Source organism: Chiroxiphia lanceolata, chromosome 2 (assembly GCF_009829145.1).
Source record: "Chiroxiphia lanceolata isolate bChiLan1 chromosome 2, bChiLan1.pri, whole genome shotgun sequence".
Taxonomy (NCBI): domain Eukaryota; kingdom Metazoa; phylum Chordata; class Aves; order Passeriformes; family Pipridae; genus Chiroxiphia; species Chiroxiphia lanceolata.
Genome location: NC_045638.1, coordinates 94,250,660 through 94,272,697, shown reverse-complemented (window position 1 = coordinate 94,272,697; position 22,038 = coordinate 94,250,660). Strand labels below are relative to the sequence as shown.

Sequence of the window (22,038 nt, the reverse complement as noted above, 5' to 3'; positions counted from 1 at the left end):
AATTACTAGATATTGGTATCAGGTCATGTTTGCCTCACTTCCACCACTATCTCTGTCGTCACACTTTCTCTCCCCCTTGTTTTTTGTTGCTGGTTTGGCGGGAAACATAGAAATGGAAAGAGAATAACTTGAATTTTGGCTCTAGGTCTCTGGTTTTCATACTTGTTTCTGAAAACCACGACTCTGCACAAAGAAAAGCAAACAAACATGTTTTCCAAATTGCCTGTTCTAGACACGTTAAGTATGTATTGTGCAAGCATATTGCAAAATAATGCAAAAGACGGCTCTAATTTGAGGGGTCAAGTCAACACATGTGGGATTTAGAAAGTATGCCTTTCATCTCCACATAGCAAACCCAAAATTTCCAAGAGTTCCTTAGACCATGTTAGAAATTACAAATAAAAATTAACCAGAAGATTACTAGAACAACTTCCCAGCAGTTTTTTTAACAGTTTGTTACCCAGCTCTCTACCTGCCTGGGTATCAATCACAAGTGAACAAATAGGTATGATCTGACCTTTGTGTAGCCAAGATGCCTGGAAAATTGCAAAACCCTTAATGACATTGAGGTAACATGATCTTTTTAAATACAGGATTATGTGCAAGGCTTGCCTTGCCAGAAAAGTAAGAACAGCCTTCCAGGTTACCTGGAATGGGAAGTCACAAGCATCCTGCAAGATGAAAGAGTTGAAGCAAATTTTATTCTGAAAGTGTAAGTAAGGACAACTTTCTCAAGTTCCCATAGTGGAGAACAATAAGGGCAAGAATACTGACAAAATATATATAAAAAATTTATCAAAAGCTAAGCTAACAGATTTTTGGGTAGCATATAAACAGAAGACATGTTGTTCCACCTTGCAAAAGAAATTGTTACTGCTGGATGATAAAATTCTGTCCTTTCTTATAAAACAGGCACCGGTGCTGGCTATTGCGGAGACATGCTGTTTGCAATTTATGCATATAGTTATGGCACAAAATGTCATTACTGATATAATTACTATTTGTAGCTTTCAACTTTTTAACTTTCATCTTCTTTCAACCAAATTAAAGTTTTTTCTTAAGCCAACCCTCACATTAAGAATTACACTTTTAAAGAGGAGTCTGGAGAATCAATATGAATCAGGTAAATTTATCGCTAATTTCCATTTAATATTACCTGGATGTCATGTTCACAAGTTAATGCCAGGTGAAAATATCATCATTCACTTGTGTGTGGATTGTGGTCACCACAATATACAAAATGGAACTGTGAGACCCAGATGGTCCCATGTTTGACAGCAAAATCAATTTTATTTTAAATATTGTGTAAAAGATGTAGACAACTTGAGTACGGTTTTAAAGCTACAATGTGCATACAAGCATCTTGCCCATGTAGCTCTGGAAGACAAGAGTCAATGAGCTCCAAGTGGGGACAAAAATATGCCTTTCATGCCCACAAAAAAAGCACATGAATTCTTACTCATGCCAGGAAAAGGGGAAAATGAGAGATAAGGGAACATCTTCCCGACATCCTCTTTCACTTCCTGACCTTTGTTCTATTATATCTTCATCATCTCAGGAAACTGAAAGCTGATAATCTAGCTGGTGTCTGTCTCTAAGCTGCTTCAAAAACAAAACACTTCCCCCCCCACGTCTCCCTCACCCATTCCAAGATTTATGCAAAGTCAGAAATTGGGAGTGCTTGTTTAAGCCTCAATCCTCTATTCTTCCTTCACCATAAAAACTAATAATTCTAATTTTCCTTCCCTCAAGATTTATGTGCTTTTAAAAATTTCAGAAAACTTATTATGTCAGAAAAGAGTATCCCCAGAGTCTGTTTCTATTAAATCCTTCTTTACCTAACCACATCTATCAGTTACCTACCTTGACATAAATCATAGGGAGTGTCTGTTTGGCCCGACTATAATGTCTGGCAACTCTGTATACTGTTTCAGGAACATAGTCCAGCACCAAGTTGAGATACACCTCATCTTTCTGAAAGAGAATAGAGAAGAAAAACAAAATCAGCAATAGATTTGAAGCACGAAGCACAATTAAAAAATTCAGTGAAACCTAAAGCATGAGAAAGCTGTGGACATTTTAAATTCCACCTTTAGTGAGAGTGTGAACTGCTGACAAATTATTTAGGCCTTGCACTCCTGCATTAATACTTTTGTCAAACTTATGATTAAGGTCATGTTAATTATATATATCTATATTAATTATATATATCTATATGTACATATATATTTATATATATACACAGAGAGAGAGAGATACTACGACGTCCAATGATATAATATGACTTCCAACATAAGGCATTCATTCGTTGATTATAAATAGGACAAGGATATAATTGTTCTGCCCAGTCAATATTTTCATCAGGAGAGTATTTCAAGGTAACATGTGCATCATTATTTAAAGCAGCCTATTAACTCATTAGTCCCTTACCTGCCAAAACTCAAGAAGTGCAAATTGAAAAGTCCCAAACTCAGCCTCCAACAACAACACATCAAAAAAGTTCAAACAACCTGTATCTTTTAGAAATGTTACTTTGATCTTACTGAATTCCCAACTATTAAGAGATTAATAATACAAATTAACCATTTGTAGACAGTAAGCCAGTGTTAACATTTGTAACTATTCTGTTTACATGTATTTTGATGTCCCAGTTATCTCCAACTTAAGCATATGAACTTATTCATGGCAAAACAAAGTCTTGAGTATAATTTTTAAAATCTAGGATCAGGTTAGAGGTTCATGTGAACATAACACAGAAACAACAAAAGTAGATTTACAATAAGGTACTTTGTTACATTATAAAAAGTACCTTATTATACATTAGCAAAGGAAAGAAGGAACAAAGAGAACTTAAATGACAAAGTACTATAATCACATAGTGCCTCAATGCAGAACTGAGAATTTTCAGTAGCAAAACAGGTCTTAAAGAGACTTCTGATATTTTAATGCAGCCTTCTGTGCAAATCCTATCAGGACTGTGAATACATTTAATGTTGGGGAATGGGTATAATTAACTGTATCAACCTGAAAAATTATTTTTGAAAGCTGGATGAATCAACCAGAAGTAACCTCTCCTGCACCCACTGCATTATCAGCTAGAACTTTCTCTAGTGAAAGACGATACACAGAGATTTACATAGATGGAAACAGCATGGAACTCCCAGTTCTTCAACTGGAGTCCTTGTCAGCAGATCCACTGGCTATGTATCTTAACATCCAAAACCAAAACTCATTTATCTACAGCGATTTAATAATACTACTGTGACTTAAGATGTCACTTCAAGCACAGAGTGAGGCATGTTACTCTCACAGTGCTCTGTTGTCCTGCCACAGCAAAGAGCAGCAGTGTCCAGTGAGTAAAGGAATGGTACATGGTAACACACAGAGAAATACTCACCTTGAATACACAATATACAGAGCACTGCTGGTTTTGTGTGTTGTTAAATACTCAGAATTCAAGATCTGTTTTCACCATTATTTGACAATAAAGGCTTCTATTTTGAGGAGATTTTAACAGCTCTTACCAATACCTCCTAATAGATCAAGTCACCTTGCAAGGCCCCGCCTACATCACACCTCCCTACAAAAAGATGCTCTTTTTTAATATCATTGCTTAAATGACAGCGCTAATAGCACCAGCACTAAGAAAATGTCAATGGCCCACTAACTTGTATCTGGTCTTCTGGTACTTCTGTAACACAGAGAAGGAGCAGCAGCCTCTGAAACCCTGTCTACGCTGGTGCTTCTCCCAGTGCCATCCCAGGAACAGAGTAAACAATGTGAAGGCATCTGGATACCAGGGTGGAGAATAAACTTTTTGAAATGGATGAGGAGGGACCACTACCAGCAGTGCAGAGGGAATACCGGATGGCTCTGGAACTCCACAGGTGCAAATGTATGCAAGAAAAAACATACTTGTGTTTCAGCACTTTCCCTTCTGCAACAAGGAGAGTTCTTCTCTCCATGATTCTCACTTTAAGCCAATAAAAATCCACCACCATGTCTTCTTAGGTCAGAGCTTTCAATGTTTAAGTACAAAATACAGAAAATAGATGTCCTAAAAAATGGAAGTTAACTTATGCCTGGTAAGGCAACCTGTAACCCATGAGAGAAAAGAGTTTCATGAATATGGATTCTGTTTGACTCAGTGTAGATACAGTCTGATGAATATGCTGAATGTTTGCCTCTTAGAAGATGGGAAAATCATATCGGTGACAAGTCACTGCACCGAGTGCTCTGCTACTGAAGTTGATTACTTTTATCCAAGGATTCATGTTTCATGTACCAAAAAGATTTAAATGAGAGATTAGAGAGGAAAAAAAAAGAGTAGAAATGAAATTATAGTGGTTGCATTATCCTCTTGTAGTACAAGCAAAAGGAGACATGTAAAACAATAAAACATGTGATCAGTAAATCCTGTCTACCCAACTTCACAACAGTGGGTTTTGACAATTACAGAAGTCTGCTGAGTTCATACCAACTTTGCCTTGGTTTTGTGCCTCCATTTTTATGTTCTGTTGGAAATGGGACAAATTCAATGGCATGACATGACACGACAGAAGCACAAAAAACCCTCGAGCACCTGAATCTTAAAGATGAGGCTTTTCTTATGAGTTTTGATGCTACCCACAGTACCTGAACAATCAACATGGGCTTTGCATGGTAATGCTCCTGAGTATCCTGTCTATCACACATTATCCCCCAAAACACAAAGGCACACGAATACCTTTCCCTCACCAACTAGCAAGAACTGATGTTCCTGTATCAGGAACAGTGTGGTCAGCAGGACCAGGGAAGTCATTCTTCCCCTGTACTCAGTGCTGGCAAGGCCACACCTCGAGTGCTGTGTCCAGCTCTGGGTCCCTCAGTTCAGGAAGGATATTGAGGTGCTGGAGCAGGTCCAGAGAAGAGCAACGAGGCTGGTGAAGGGACTGAAGCACAAGTCCTGTGAGGAGAGGCTGAGGGAGCTGGGGTTGTTTAGCCTGGAGAAGAGGAGGCTCAGGGGAGACCTCATCAGTCTCTACAACTCCCTGAAAGGAGGCTGTAGCCAGGTGGGCAGCAGTCTCTTCTCCCAGGCAAACAGCAGTAGGACAAGAGAGCACAATCTTAAGCTCTGCCGGGGAAGTTTAGGTTGGATATAAAGAAGAAATTTTTTAGAGAGAGAGTAATCAGGCATGGGAATGGGCTGCCCAGGGAGGTGGTGGATTCACCATCCCTGGAGCTTTTTAAGATGAGACTGGATGTGGCACTTACTGCCATGGTCTAGTAACCACAGCAGTGTTGGATCAAGGGTTGGACTTGATTATCTCAGAGGTCTTTTTCAACCCAGTTGATTGTATGATTCTATAAAGGCAAGGCTTATGCTGTTGGCTATGTAAGTAACTGCATATTCCACTCCTACCATATGCAACTGACTTCAGTTGTTCTCTTTATGAATTAAACAAATTAAAAATGATGCAAGTGCTTTGACCAACATCCTCCTGGTGTTACCAAGCACTGGGCTCATAAACACACAGAAAAGAGTTTTCACGACCTCTCATCCTTCTCTTTGAACATGAACTGGATGAAAGTAACATCCAAGTTACCTGGATTTCCCTGAATAAGATTCAGGACAAGCTAAGAAGCAGTCATGGCCCGACAAACCCTGAGGGTGATGTAACCTGGTTTGCCTACCTCATGCATTCCTCCTAAACACATATTTTTCCAGTGACCCAGATGTATTGCAATAGGAAACAGGGTTAGCTAAAAGAGCTTGCCAAATGAGGGCAACTGCTCAAGGATCAACTGGGAGGATAAATGCTTATCTTTCCATTACAGGAAACCTTACCACATATTCCACAAGTGACTTGTTTCCATACTGCTGTTTCAGAACTGGTCTGGGAACAAACCAAGGTAACCTGACTGCCACAAGTATCTCAAACAACTTACAGAGAACAGAGAAGTCCAGAGGAGACTGCAGCATATAAGTTACAGAAAGCAAACACAAGATGTCATTAAATAACTCACTTCTCCTTACAGATCTTGGGATTGAATATTATTAGTTTTCATCAGCAGGTCAAATGTTTATGTCCATCCATGTTCTCCTGTGTTTGCTGCTAAGATTATGACCATGTACTCTTTAAAATAAAAAAGGGGGAGGACAGAAAGCCAGATCCTGAAATACAGAGTCAATGTATTTCATTAGGATTTTGACTTCAGCACATCAGTTCATGTACCAGCAATTGCACCAAATGTTAGAAGCTGCTTTCTGTCACTTGGCAGATAAATCCTCAGTTGACGAACACTGCTCCAAAACAAACCACAGCAAAATAACCACTGCTTTGCCATCAAACTGCTCTGTGCCTCTCAAAAACCTACAATTCAGGCACCACTTCACTTTGATGGGAAATATTTCATACAAGAAAATACTAATACAACCTATGCCATAGTAAGAGGCATGAGAAAGACTAGCACTGAAGAACTAAAACATTCTAGCAACCTGATTTTATTTCTTGTGCCAGAAACTGGAGACAAAACAGGATGAAAGAACAACTACTGCAGTACATGAGCATTACACATAATGTGGCTGAGGACTGAGTGAAATTGAAAACATTGCCTTACTGATACAGGAAAGGATGCATGGAAGTCTCAAACCCCACTTTAAAAATCTCTCTTTCAGCCCCCACAAGTAATCTGTCTTAAGCACCATCCAGTTGTGCTTAATTGAGGCCAATATAAAGAAAGAGCTATTGAATTAAAATAAATCAATAGCAATTGAATTCAAAGATTCACTTTTCTACATTGTTCCTTGCAGGGAAAGTTCAAATATTCCTTCTCTATGATCATCCCCTACTTGAACAAACCCCACGTTGATCCTAAGTGCTTTCTACCAGCTTTTGTTAGCTTTTATTCATGTATTAGACACACACACTGAATTTACAATGTGTGTGCATAAAGCCCCAATCAACATTAGTCAGTCACAGCCCAACTACCAATGTGACCAGAGAAGTCAGGGAGGTCACATGTGCCAAACACCAGCCTGACAGCAAAAGGCAAAATCATACTCTGAAGAATATGTCAGCATCTAGTAAGATGTTAGAAGTACTCCTGAACTGTCAAGGCCCACCTGGAATCTAAAGAAAATTTCTCTGAGCATCAAGTAATGGGATAAAAAGGTTAAAAAACTATTCTGGGTGCTCTTTCTTCTAGGGTGACTAAATTTACTGGTCAGCATTTGGAAAAAGTGATGAACATGCTCATTTCAGTTTTCATCTCCTGGCAGATCAGTAACAGTGTGGTGATTCTGGTGTGGTTTGTGGGCGGGTTTTTGCTAGTTCTTAGATGGACTCCACATGACCAGCTGTATGAGTGCAACTGAGAGAAGATGAACAGGACTCTAACTAACTTTGCATTTGGAGAAATAAATGTCGAATTAATTGCAGCCTGAAAACACTCACTTTACTTGCCTATTCAAGTTAAAAGCACACAGACAAGCGATTAGCTTAAAATTAAGTAATATGCCTCAAAGATGCGCTTCTCATTACTAAAATTGTCCCAAGGCATCAGTATTGGGGCTATATGAAGTAAACAAGCCAGTCAGTTTACTAAAGGGAATCGTGTTTTCTTTACCATAGGACAGCACCCCACCAACGATGTTTCAGAGGTAGGTACTGCACACAGAGCTCTTACTGACAGGACGGCAGCTACACAAGGGTTCTGTCAAAAAGAACTTGAAGGATTTACCCTTAAGCTGGAATGCAAGAAAATGCCTTTTAGCATTTCACATGGACTATGCCTTTTTTGAGAGTGCATTATTTAAACACCAAAGTGTCAGCATGAGGTAAAATATGCCCTTCACCCTGACTTAGGCATCTAGATTTAGACAACACAGGAGGTTCAAAGTCACACAGTTTTTGTCCCGGATTCAAAAAAGGGCTATTTTACTTTTTCTTAAAGCTACAAACACCATACACTTCACACTCCCTTATCAAGCACCATGAGAAACCCACCCTCCTTCCCTTATCTTGAAGACTGACACTGTAAGTTAAAAATACAAAGACTCTGGACACGCATTCAAAGACAAAGCAAAAATTTGCAGCCTTCATACTCTAACTACCCAGTAGCCATGATAACTAGAAAAATTCGAAAATGCAAAACATGTGCTAGCTGACCTTATTTGTATAAAGGAATGGTGACATCCAGTGGCCACGTGTGCCTGGTTTTACTTGCAGTTTACAACCACATCTATTTCAAAACAGAGCTGAAGCTGCTGCCAAAATATAGGGACTGTATGCCTAAAGATACAGTTGCAGTTTCACACAGATAAATCCAGGGGGGTAAGAGCAGTTGAAGACTCAACTACAGTGTTCAGAAAGATACCGATATTTTCTATTAGTACTACAAATGTTGGGCAAAGTATCTCCTTTCCTAATCCCTCAATGTCCATGACTGAGTTGGAGAACTAAGATCTGTCCCAAGACTTCTGTTCCTATACCTACATATCAAAACTTACTAAACTGTTCTGTAATGCTCATTACTCCTCAGCATAGCACAGTCATGTTATGTAGGAATTGCCAGCCTGGTCAGCTGTGATGGCAGCATAAGGCCAGAAGTCAACCCTCCAAATATAATTCATATTTAAAGAACTTTCCCAGGTCTTGTTCAAAGACAACTGGTTAACATTGCCTACTTTTGATCACTGAAAGCGTCCAGGTTCTTAGATAATGCACTAAGACATTCCTTGTTGTCAAAAAAAAAAAAAAAAAAGACATTTTCTGTCCTATTTTTCCCCTCTAAAGAGAGGCTACTGTAAAGGAAAAGGTCACACATTGAAAGAATTTGGGAATCCCTGATGATTCTTGTTTATTTTGTGCCTATAAAGTCCTTAAGCTTATAGCTATACTTTCAAGGAGAAGTAATTTCTATGAAGTCGGAAACATCCAACCAACATCTAAAAGGCGGGACTGATTTATCATCATTGACACAGGTGATCTGTGGATATTTGAACCACAGCTCTCAAGCAGAGACTGTCATAAACTGGCAATAAGTCTGTTGGAAGATGAAAATTGACAATGATGTTGGGATCACTGGATGTCCTGCACACCTTGCCACGAAAACAAAAAGTAGTGTTTGGACATCCACTGTTTTCCTGCCTGTTCGCTACCTTCCAGAGTGAGTAGGAATTTTTGAATCAGGATATATCCAAACTAGGCAAGACATTACACAATAATGGTTCAAACTATACATGCCTGCCTCAGGATAAGCAATACAAACTGCTTTCCTGATGGCCATCCAACATGGGAAGATGAGAGCAGTAGCTAGAGATGATAGAGGAATGACTTGAGAACAGAAAGTGACCAGTCAGATGTACTGGATGGCTCACTGGTCTAGAGAGAAATCACAGAGCTTCCTATTTCCATGCACCTACCACTCTGAGGATCTGCTGCCTACTCTGCTCTTGCACAGACCTACCAGAGGCAGACAAAACTGCTATTTCTAAAACCACAACCTACTCAAAACCAGAAACTGATCATAACTACAACTAAGGAAATTCCCAGCATGTTGTGAGCCCTAACAGCAGTAACTGATAAATCATTATCTGTTGACTGGTGTCCTTTTTGAAATGAGCTTGGCAGGCCTCAGGCAAGGACTACAGAGATACTAACATCACAAAACTCCTCATAATTGGCATTAATTGCTCCTTTGTTGACAGCACAGCAGATCTGCCAAGGATTGAATGAATGGTAGTGACTAAATTCATCTCTAGGGATGGCCCTTCAGCACATTACTAGCCTGGTGCAAAACATTCACACAAGCTCTGGCAATGCAAAATTGGGCTCAAAGCTCTGTTAATTGAACTTTCTATACAGTAACTTTTTTTTTTTTAAGTTCAGTTAAGAAACCAAATTGTTCCGATTTTCACAGGGAACAAGAATGGATGGCCCTTACATGACAATTTATCTGAACACTCCTGCAAGAAAGAATGATGACCTTCCTGCCTCTTTGAAGGTGGAGGATATGTCTTTTTCTAACAGGGATATGAACCTAGAGAAACACCAAAAACTTGCAAATCAGACAGTTGTTCCCTTCTTTCAAACTTCTTCACTGCAGTTTAAAACACTGCTGCCAGAGCACACATGAGATAGTGCACAGTAGCTTACAGATGCAGCTCAGTGTGTATCTCCTGTATGTTTATTTTAAACTTCAGCCTAAGTCTAGGGGAGTAAATTTCCATCCTGAGTCTTCATGGACTTTTGGCTACATGCCCTTAGAGCTAAGGCTACATAAGACTAGACATCAATTAGAGCATGCAGAAGGGCCAGCTCAGCCTCCAAAAAAGTCAGCATATTGCCTATTTGTGATCACTCTGTGCTTCCATATACGCTTTACTTGACTCCTCTGAATTCTGCCAACTTAATGAGGAAAAACAAAAGTTACATAACCACAGATGCAATTACTCAACAAAAACTTTATTTACTTTACTTTTATATGATTTGATGCAGAAAAAAATCCCTCCAGTAACTTCTCATTCTCTTTTGGGCACGGATATGGATCAATCAGTCTTATTAAAAACTCAAAAATATCCACACAAGGAAACGTGACAGTTATGAAATACCACAAAAATCTAAACCAGAAATAGAGAGGGGAAAAAAATGGGAATTGAAAACTCATTTCAGGTTTTACACAGCTGAATAATTTTACTCGACAGTCGCTGATTTAAGAAGTTAGGTCAGTCTATAAAACATCAGGGAATACTCTTAGCAAAGGAGTCAGAGGAATCATTCACTATGTTCGCATCTGCCCTACCTTGGAGCATGGCTCAAAAGGTTCTGGGAAGAATTAGGCTAAAAAGGACAGGCAGCAAGACCATCTCCCCCCGCTTCAGGACATCAGCACTTACATTTTGTATCATGCTAAATGCAAGCCAGTCCCTGAAATTAAGGAAATTTAACAAAAATCAACCGAGAAATATATGCCTTCCTAATACAGTCTGATGTCCCAGTGGTAAGTTGGCAGGCAAACCAAGTATCTTGTTCAAGACCCTACCCTAAGGCATAATACCAAAACCAATATCAAAGAGCAGAGCTGGTCAGCTCTAAAATCCTCCCCATTTTCTCCAAGAATTACCTAGAAAACTACAAATCACAGAAATTCAGTATGGAAAAGACTTGTGACTACTTCCACCAGGAGAATCTTTCATACAACAACTCAACCCACTATTTAGTTGTTCTTCCTCGCCTCTGGTTAATTCCACCAGGTGTAATTACGTGTTCTGGACTAACAAAAAGCACATTACAGGTATGAAAGACAGTGCCTTCTGCCAGATATCTCATACAGCCTCAGAAAAAAAACAAAAAAGAAATTAGAATCTACTCTGGCAAATTCATTAAGGAAAAGGTTTTTGAAAAAAAAGGGTTATCCAACAGGTGTGACAAACATCCGCAAACCTCCAAAGAAGCAACTTGAATGCCAAGGTTGTCAGCTGCCATATGAATATATATTATGTGCTTTCTCTGAGCTCTTCTAAACTAGAAATTATTAGTCAAACACGATTAATACGCAGTCAGTTCTCAGAACAACTTTTTATGTCTATATATACACACAAAGGTATAAATATATCTTTGTGCATGCATTTAACTGAATATACACACACACACACACACAGAGGATATACCTATATAAAGGCAATACAAATTCAAAGATGGTCAGACAAGAGGGAGCCACTCAGTAACAGAAAACAAAGGAGAAGAAATCAGACAAAGCCATGTTTAATACAAGACTTCCATGCTCCTAAGGCTTGATGGTATTTGGCAAAAGCAGGAAAGAAGTTTAAGCAAATGGGAGACATAAAAAGGAGAGTTCATCATAAAGGGGAAAAAAAAAGTTAAGGAGCTCAAATGCTTCAACCAATTCCACAGAGAGCCCCCAGAAACAGATAATGGAGAGCTCCAAATCCCTAGAAACTAGGTGTACAACTTTGATGCAGCTAAGGAATGGTCTGACTAGCAAGTGTTTTTTAGAATTAGTTTCCTACTTGATACTTTTCCAGTTTTCTGATCAAGAATGAAACCCCTGTTTTGCTAGAATAAAGCCAGTTTTAAGGTTGCCCAGTGTCTAATAATACCTAGTGATTAAAACATCTAAAATGACTGTTAGGCACATGGCTTTCAAAGAGTGCCAGTCTCTTTGAATCTGACTGGATTTGGAGAAATCCTTTGAGGGATCTCTAAATCAAGATCAGATTTAAGCTTCTCAGATACTGGCCAAAAAACAAAGAAAGAAAAGTCTATGGGCTTGGAGATTCCAGTGTCAAGTACTAGGGAAGAAGGGAGAAGTCTAAGCAACACAAATAGGTGGAGTAATCACAGCGGTACGAAAACCTTTATGCAAGAGAATGCTTGATATATAAGTATCAAAATTTCATTAAAGAGATCAGTAGTATAATAGTTACTTCTGAGATTTTGCACTCACTGCTAGACTTGAGTTAATCAGCACAAACAAGGATTAAGGCAGACAATTGTCAAGTTCTTCATGAAGACAGACAACAATTACAAGCCCCAGTCACCACTATGCTGCTGCATTTTCTGCTATACATTCCCTGGATTTTTACATTACTCTTCCCATTGGACTTGGTTTCAATAATCAGTTTATATAAAGTTCTGGGTACCTATTATCTAGCTGTAGGGAGTAACCACTCCCTACATGCCCTTCCTGGTTACCAGATGGGACATTTTTCTCTCTTCTCTAATTCTTAAAGGACCAGTTTGACTATGAGGGTAATACGAAGGAAAAGATGTTACTGCTTCCCAAACTGACAAAAACATGATAAGAAATGTTATTCTTCCTTCCCAGATGAGCTTCAGAACACCACCTTGCTGCTGTTTAGAGTTTTTTCCAAATAGCAAACTCCAGCCCTCTCCTCCTCCTGGAGTACCAGCCTGCCACCAGAATGGCAACCTGTTAAGGCCTTGTAGCCCACACTGGTAAGTTGCTGTGCTAACACTCAGCTTGTGTTTCCTACAGCTTCTTCTGCAGGCGTTTCCTGAGAGCTGCAAGAAAGGGTAGGAGTCGTGCATGCCATTGCTGAGTTATCTTCACATGCTGCCACCTACATGGCAATACCTGCAAGCCAATTACGCATCTTTTTGTACTGAACTGCAAGAGACCTCGCAACCTGAACTGCAACATTACACTGCTGACGTTCTGCTGGGTGTGCACTGGCCCCAGGGACTGGTTCACGTTTGTCCCATTTTGCAACAAGGTAGCAGTGGAAATCTCAAAGGCATCAAGAGAGAAGAGAAGAAAGCAACATGAAAGAAAAACTTCTCACTGAAGTATTAAGATTCACTGGCCACGGATACAGACTGCATTTTTAAAAGCAAAACTAGTGCTGCCAAGAATCAGCCTCGTTTATGTTTTGCAGAATGGTAAATCCAGTCTCAAGCTCAACATCAAGTCAAAGATTTCCAAAACAATTTTTCTCAAGCTACTGTTACACAAAGACTACTGGGACAATGTTCTGAGTGGTTTTAATGCTTCCACTGTTTGAAGGAGGAATTTCTCATGCTGCTTGAGGAATTTCTAGTCATGAACAAAATACAGCCTAAGAAACTACACTGGACTACCAGCAAAACAGCCACAGCCATACAACACTGAAAATGCTTGCTATCACCAGGCAAGGGCATGTAAGGAAGGGGAAGAATTGATGAAAAAAATAATGAAAAAATCTAAACCATATTTCTCAAATCCTGTGAAGAGGTTTTGCAAGCTTTCCACAGGCACAGACGAGGCACAGGGCCAGATCCCCCCTCAAACCACTCCTCAGAGAGGTAACTGCAGAGGTCTTCCAATTATCTTTCTGTGCCCTGCACAAGACTGCAGCGACCTGTCACCAGCAACTTATCCTGGAGATATCAGCTCCTTTTCTGGCTCCAAACACCATGAAGTGGGTGGGCTGCCTCTCCCATTCTGTTGACCCACTTTGTTAACCTGCAGTTAACAGCCTGTCAGTAGCTATCAGCTCTCATATAGAACCCTTTGCAGCATTGTGGACAGTGCATGTGCACCAGCATCTTAAGACAACTAAGAATGTAATCTGCTTTAAAAAATTAAAAAATGGTAGCATTTATATAGATTATATAAAAAATTACATACATATTAATACCAACATATAGAAAGATTAGGGGAAGTTCAGAAGGTCATCTAGCTCATTTCCCCACCTCACAGCTTGCATTAACTCCCATGAGGGACAGAAAGACTTTTTTTTTTTTACTCTGTGGATGATCCTGCTTTAAGCATAAGGGTAGACCAGATGCCATCTTCAAGTCCATTTCATCCTGAATTATCCTATGATTCATAAAATGCTGATACATACTTAGACAAGGAATGTGTTATAATTTCACATTGAAACTAAACCTTGTAACCCCTTCTTAAAATCCCAAAAAAATTTTTAAGCTTGGATGGAAAACAAATGGCAGTGTCTATTTCTTGAGATTTATTAAATCCAGGTAGTTGCTCCTTCTTCTGGAGCATCAGCATTCTGACAAATGCTACAATCACAGGATCATACATTATTCTTTCCTCTGGGCTTTGAAACTCAACCTGTATGTGGAAAAGATGCACAAGGAAGGAGAACAGGAGCATACAGAGGCTGGGTCTGTGAGAAGTCAAATAAATGCTTTAAATCTAAACTGCATATCCAAATCTGCTGCACTACTGTTGTGTTATATTAATAACTCTACTCCTTATGGACCACACACTTCCAATACTGAAACACATCTGCTCCAGTTTGACCCGTTGAGGCATCACTCATTTGCTCTATGTTATCATGTCCATTGTCTTCACACTCGTCTCTAGAAATTCAAACAGTTCACTTATACCCTAGATGGTTACCAGAAGGTATTGTTTTGTTTTTCATTCTTACCTTCTCTCCACTAGAGTAGAAGAAATAGCGCAATCGGACAATGTTACAATGATCCAACTTTCTCATAATCTGGAGCTCTCTGTTCTGAAACAAGAGAAAAGCAAACAATTAGAAAAACGTAAAGTACCATAGTAAACACCTTTATATACAGATACAGGAGGTGACAAAGCAAAGAACAACTAAAGCTGGAAAGAGGCAACAGCTTTCCCATGTTTATTAGTATTTATTGCAGTTACTTTATCATTGAGAATACTGCCAACTTTGAGTACATTTTCCCTCTAAGGTCCACAAATCCATCAAAAAAAATCCAAGAATTACCTACTTGCACTATTAAAGGTTCAGTAGTAAAAGGCAAGAAGACATTAACTTGCCATTTTTAATTTCTGATCTTACAATAATACCATGTATCAGCCAGAAGGGTTGTAAGCCTATCCCCCTTGAATACTATATAAATAATGCAAGCACTGTAAAACCAAACATAACGTTTCCACCTACACGCCTGCCCTCCTCCACAGTGCAAACCAGGTTTGCAACAAAAGATCTTTGCCTCTTCCATTCTCTTTGTAATACCAACAAAAAGCACCCGAAATTTATGCAATAGAGTTCCCACTTTCATTCAACCAAGGCTTAACCAGGTTTAGACAGACAGAATAATCACGTTAGTTTCCCATTTTATATCAACCTGAAAAAGCTGTTAAAATAAAATCAGTTCATTACATGCATGATAAACTTGTGCCTTTACTGCAATATCCATTATAAATGGAGCCTAAACAAATGAGGGATCTTATTGCCTAACAGAAAAAAAACAAGTGAAGTTTTGAACTGCGGGTATGATCAAAAACAAGCAAGTAGAATTAGCACAGCTATGTTAGTTATACTTCACAGATATTGTTACAATACTTCTTTTTCCTATGGTCACATTTACCCATCGCTGTTATTTCTTCCTCAATTAATAAACAATCTGCAGCTTCAAAACCAGACGGTATTCCACTTTTTACGCCGCTCGTGGGATTGCTAATCACACTTCCTGAATAGCTAGAACCAATACAATAGACTAATTCACTGGTCCTAATAGCATCATTAACGCTGGCCAAGTTCAGGAATATTTGGGAAGAAAATTCTTTAGCCACCACATATTTTCATACTTGAATGCACAAAACTAACACCCACATTGTGCAGTGCTGCTGTCGAAACAAGGCTTTCAGATTCTATATATCAGAGGGTCACCTATAGTATCTGTCACTATAATTAATTTTTAAGGAACTCCACAAGAACCACACAAAGCTTCTAATGTGAACATGGCTACAAACTCTGCTTCTAATTTCTCTAAGCTGTGTAGCCTTAAAAAAAAAAAAAAAGAGGTGCTAAATAGGATGCAGCGTCATTAATCCTATCAACCCTGACTCCTGCTGACTGAAAAAATACTTCAGTATTAGCCAGCTCTTTACAAACATGAGTGACATCTCACACAGTTATCAGTTGGCAATTATCCACCAAGTAGTTAAGGAGAAAGCAAGTCCCTCCCTGAGCCTGGCTTCTGAACAGATTAAAGACTAAGACGGCTAGGTGCATACCAAGACAAGCCTATTCTATCCTGAAGTATGGAGAGAAAGTAAGGGAAAGCAAGGAGAGACCTCTGAGTCTTTCATGTATCTCCTGAAATCTTATGGAGTGAATTTGTGAAAGAGGAATACAGGCTTCACCACATAACCTCATCAATATGCCTCACATCTCGCAGAGAAAAGGATTCTCCTGACAGGAACAATATTCTCCACTTACTCATTCTTTACTAAATGCTATCAAAAGTAAGTCAATTTTGAGAGTCATGGCTGGGGTTCCTGTGCTGTACGGCACAATTCAAATTTCAGAGCAACAGAAAGATCTCATCCTCTTTGTCTTGTCCAAACCACTGCTGGCTCAGTGGTGTCTCCCTGGGCCTTACAACGTGGGGCAGATTTCAACTAGCCAGTCAAAGAAGGGATGGCTCTAGATCCCACCAGTTACAGGAACACCTATTATGACAAAAGATTAATTTCTCCAGTTGGCTTTTATGGCACTTAACAGTGTTACTATAGGACTGAATCTACTAACTGTAAGTCCCAGTACCTCAACCAAATTCCACCAGCAATTCATAGGCCAACATATAGCAAGTAATTTCTTCTTCTCTTTCTCCTGCTGACTGTGAGATGGGAATAATATCTTTTATCTCATCGATTTACTGGAAGAAAAATGAATACACTAAGCATTAATACGCAAATTTTATTTTAGCAATACCTCCATAGCTTCTTAAAATATCCATAGATAAACTTAAGTCAGGTTACCACTTCATATTATTCAGAGAGTACGTACATGTTGATTTGATACACTGGAAAAAAGAAATCAGCAAAAGTTATTTTAACACTAGGCTCAAGTCATATTTATATTCTGGTATCTCATCCTAGCACAAGCACAGTCTGTGCCCACTTTGATGCCTTCCACTCTGATCCATCTCCTTCAGCTCTTATCCTAACCATCTGCTGCAGCTGCACAAAGAGTTTTTCAAGAGGTGCTAATATCAGGGATAAGTCATAAACCAGTTACACAGTAACCTATATCTTGCATCCTGTGACTAGGTAGAAGGAAACAGATCTAAACTGTCATCTTAGTCAAACAGTCACCTCAGTAATCTTAAAACCAAGCTGATTTCTAATCACCACTCCTTGGTGGAGTTAAAACTGGAAATACTTGAACAGTTGCAAAGCTCAAATTGGATGTAGCAGGGGAACAGCTACTGACACTCACGGAACAAATTGATGCTTTAAAGAATTCATTTTTTCTCAGAGATGAATACTTCAAGTAGTCTCACTTCACCATGCATTTCCCCGTATACATCTTAAATAAGTAACAACCTTTTCACATTACAATGCGGACTATTAACTACCAGTGCAGAAATGCATGGGGGCAAGGGGAAATATCAGATTATAAGCAGGGAACCTTTAGTGAAATGAACAGTGACAGATGTCCTACATCAAGTAGAAGAGAGAAAATGGATGTCTAAAGATAATGCAAACTAAAACCATTTCAAAACATGCTGATGAGAAAGGCTGACAGTGGGTTCAAAATTCAGGGTGGATGAAAACAAAGCTCATGCTTATCCTTAACTCATAATTTTTGTCTTCCAAGAGACGTGGATGTAAAGTCAAAGACTCACAGAGGAAGTTATTATTCTTTCCTATTGTCCCACCCATTGGCATGAAGAAAGGGGTTTAGTTTTCTTACTGAAAGAGTGCACCAGGTCTGGTAAGCACTGAAGAAAGCAAAGCCCTTCAGTGCCTGTCTTGCCATAAGGGAGGACCCAGTAGGCATCTGTTCACACAAAACATGTGCTCCTGCAGCACATGTTCCTTTGAGGAGCCGCAAAGCAGTGGGACTATAAGCAGATTACTCAGCACATTTCTGTTGCAGTTCGATTTCTTTATCTAAAATAGATTTCTTTATCCAGAAGGCAAAGGGCTGTTGACACACAACTCCAGAAGACTGCTTTATGACCAATGCATTTAAGCCTTTCACTAACTACTGAAGCAAACCCCACATAACAAAACCCTGTTCATCACTTATGAAGACAACTTTCCTAGACCAGATTGTCTCTTATCTGTTCGTTCTATTGAAGAAAACTGGTTACTCATCAAGGTTAAAGATTTGGTTAGAGATTGCCAAGACATCAGATTTATAACTTCAAAGCATAGCCAATAAAGCTCACACATGAAGATTCACGTCTTCTCTCCAAAGTTACAGCCCCAATCCCTCGCAGCTGTGCTAATGCTGCAGTTGATACAAAACCACCAAAGCAAGGTCATTTCTGCCTCACTACTGTAATCTGCTATTACAGATAACCATCACTCCCTGCCACACACACTCCCTTCCCTCCCCATCGAGGGACTTCTAGAGCTAAACCAGTTTGCATTCATTACTCCTAATCTGACTCTTTGCCTTCTAGACCCCTTCTCCCTCTCTTTCTTACAACAGAGGATAAAATGACTGGATCATCAGAGATGATGCTTTATGGACTTGTAACTTCTTGAACTGGACTAGAGCAAATAAAGGTGAATGGTTTTGTACAGCTCATGTCAGCATGACGTTACCATTATACACTCAATGAAGTGTAGAAATATCACCTGGATCCAGTTCAGAAGGTAATTCCTCAGTTTTCTTAGCTAATGGGCATGCTGGGTTTTGATTTTTTTTTCTGAACTGCCATTTTAAAATCTCAACATGGTTCATTGAGAATTATGTTCAGTGCTGATGAAATGGGTGAAATTAGAGATTTATATTTTTCCTTTGTGTCACACCAAGGACACGATCTGGTTCTTGTGAACAGATAAAATTGCGTACATCTCGTCTTTTTAGAGATGATATTTTTTAGAGGGAAAAGCAGGATAAGCTACCAATCTAATTCAACAAGTACCTTCAGCATCAGTCTTCTTGCCTAAATCAAGTAGGGCCAGCAACTAAAGTTAATTCTTATTTTTTCACTTTTTTGAACTGATTTTTTTTCTTCTTGATATAATCCCTTCAAATGATGAAGCTCAGCATCTTGTGTTCTTCTATCAGATTGGAAAAACAGAAACTGGAGGGTCATGGCATGAACTGTGGCATTATACATGGATGGAAGCAGCACAGGTATATCGAAATTTCTCAGTACACACTTCTTTTTTCCTCTTGCACATGTTACATTTACGCTTCCCTCCTTTCCTCTGCTTCCACCATAATCTTCTCCATTCTACCACATTTCTTATCCTTCAGTAAATGCTTTCCCACAGTGAAGAGCAGGAGGAGAAAGCCATGAGCAAAGTTGGGGAAGAAACTAGTTTCCAGCAGGAGACATGAAGACAGTGATGAAGCAGCAGGGCTTGCTCATTTTTTCCCTGCTTCCTTCCACTCGAACAGCCAGAATGACCAGTCACATCCACTCACCTTCACCCGCTGCACTGCTGAGCCTGCCCCGAGAACAGGCTGAGGCTGAAATCTAGAGAGATTTGAAGCATTTTTCATACAGCAGGAAAAAAAGCAAAAAAGCTCTTTATCCTGACCATCTCCCACTACAAGAACACCAAGCACAGGGCAGTAGGCACATGCTGACAAAGGTTTTACAATGTGATCCTAGACAGCTGTGCTTGATGCCTTGCAGAGACAGAGAGCTGCTTGCACAACATTTAAGCCATCCCTCCTAGACTCAGTTTTGTAAAACATACTGAAACAAAAAAACTGGAGACCACAGAGGATGCCTTTGAAATAGCACCTTACAGCTTACCAAGGGGTAGTGGGACCACAAAACCCAATTTTGCCAAAAATTTAACATATTTTTACTAATGTCATTACTAAAGCTCCAATTCTAGTATGTGTGGTTTGTCCTAAGTTTAGTGGGACAGACTGCAAAATAAAAGCTGGACCACGTCTTCTCTAAAAATTCCTGAAGCTGCCTGACCCATTCCTCCAAAGATGAGTTTCAAACAGCATCAATTACAAAGCTACTTTTAACACTGTCCTGCTGTCAGCAGAAGTATTACAGAAATTATTTTCAGAGAACTGCCTTTCACAGATATATGATAATTCAGGCATTTTCAGAATAAAGGCCAATCTTTCTGTATTTGCCCCAAGATATCACTAAAATACATCAGTGCTTGGAGGAAAAAGAAGTGCAAAAAGGGCTTAACTACAGAAACCTGGTCTGGGAATCCGCCCATGCTGGTCATCACTAGTGTGATAAGTCCATTTATTAGGCAAGCAGAGACAAATGTCAACAGGGATCACAGTCTTCCTCATTTACATTTGAGGCGTGGATTAGGACAAAGCCCCAGTCACCCCCTCCTGTCAATCATGGCATAATTACAACACCAACAGATCTAATTTGGGGTGGTCTCCATTTTTAGCACACCTGTTAGTCTCGAACTCATACAATCATGACCTTTAATGCAGAAACACAGGACAATGCCAAAAAACAAATACTATGTATTAAATATCTGTATCTCTGACATATCAAAAGCTGCAATGCCACAAAACACACCACCCAGATAGTGCTAGTCTATTGATGACTGTTAAATACTCGGAGCAGGACAGGGCTAACACACAGGTCGGAAAATCCAGATAGCCTGTCCTGCTCCAACCGCTACCCGTGTGTAACACAAGCATGTGCACAGAAGCAGCCTGGAGGGTTACCAAAGGTAAAAGCACTTTGATTTTTATAATCCAAAAAGTCCCAGAGACACAGATCAAATACTGATTTATACACTGCTAACATTCTGGGACTCCCTAAGGAAAACAAAACAAAACTAAAGAAACAAAACAAAAAACTGATGATAGCCATCAGCAGTTTACAGCACAAATGTAGAACTGCTGCTTTAAACACTTTCTCCTTCACCTTTTCCTTACACCACTTTCTGCCTGCCATTCATAGGAATCCTAATCCTCATACAAGGGAAAACCCAAAGGCTAAGTACCTATGCAACATGAGAATAGTGAGTGCACGTGCTCTGTGCCACGGGAGGGGGATGAGCAGAGGAAGCTGGCAGGGGGTCCAAGACACAGAATGCTTGTGTGTGCAGTTCTGTGCAACTCAGTGAACTGTGGTTGCATCATGCTCTGTTTTACTACATAACCAGAAGAAATCAAAGGCTCCAAATTTAGCCTCATCTTGCTATTGAGTTCCACAATGCTGCCACACTTTCCACTACTTGTCGTCATGTAAAAATCTGGTAAATAAGATCCTGAAGCGACAAACGATGGAGACACAGCGCAAGGTTGCACTGCAAAGTGTTTCGGATACGCTGCCCTGCGAACACCCAGAACGAGTCAGAGGCACAGAATGTGTGTGTCAGCTGTATTCTGTCCAAAATTTATTACTGAGCGCAGCGACCTTCAGCCTTGGCACAGGCACAGATCAGGGAAAAAGTGTAGGCTACGAATGCGGCAGCAGGCAGGACCTGCCTGAAGAGGCCAGCGGGCAGACTGAGCTGGGCTGGGGCTGGAGCCAGGCCAGGGCAAGATGAAGGCACAGGGTTCAGGCAAGCGTAGGTGGGGCCACCAGTGCACTCTCAACCTGCAAACCCGTGATTTATTAACGGCCGGACTGAAAGAGCAGACAGGGCAGCAAGAGTCAA

At 39.8% G+C, this 22,038-nt stretch overlaps 1 protein-coding gene across 2 annotated transcripts in view; it reads right to left on the bottom strand.

The window, feature by feature from the left end:
• The window catches only part of GSK3B (glycogen synthase kinase 3 beta), a 153,294-nt gene that overhangs the window by 54,733 nt on the left and 76,523 nt on the right, over positions 1-22,038 (bottom strand). For both annotated transcript variants that reach the window (XM_032681081.1, XM_032681082.1), the window contains exons 3-4: positions 14,903-14,986; positions 1,864-1,974 (exon numbers count right to left, since the gene is read on the bottom strand). In XM_032681081.1, the coding sequence (XP_032536972.1) occupies positions 1,864-1,974; positions 14,903-14,986 (195 nt within the window). The remainder of the gene's footprint in view (positions 1-1,863; positions 1,975-14,902; positions 14,987-22,038) is intronic.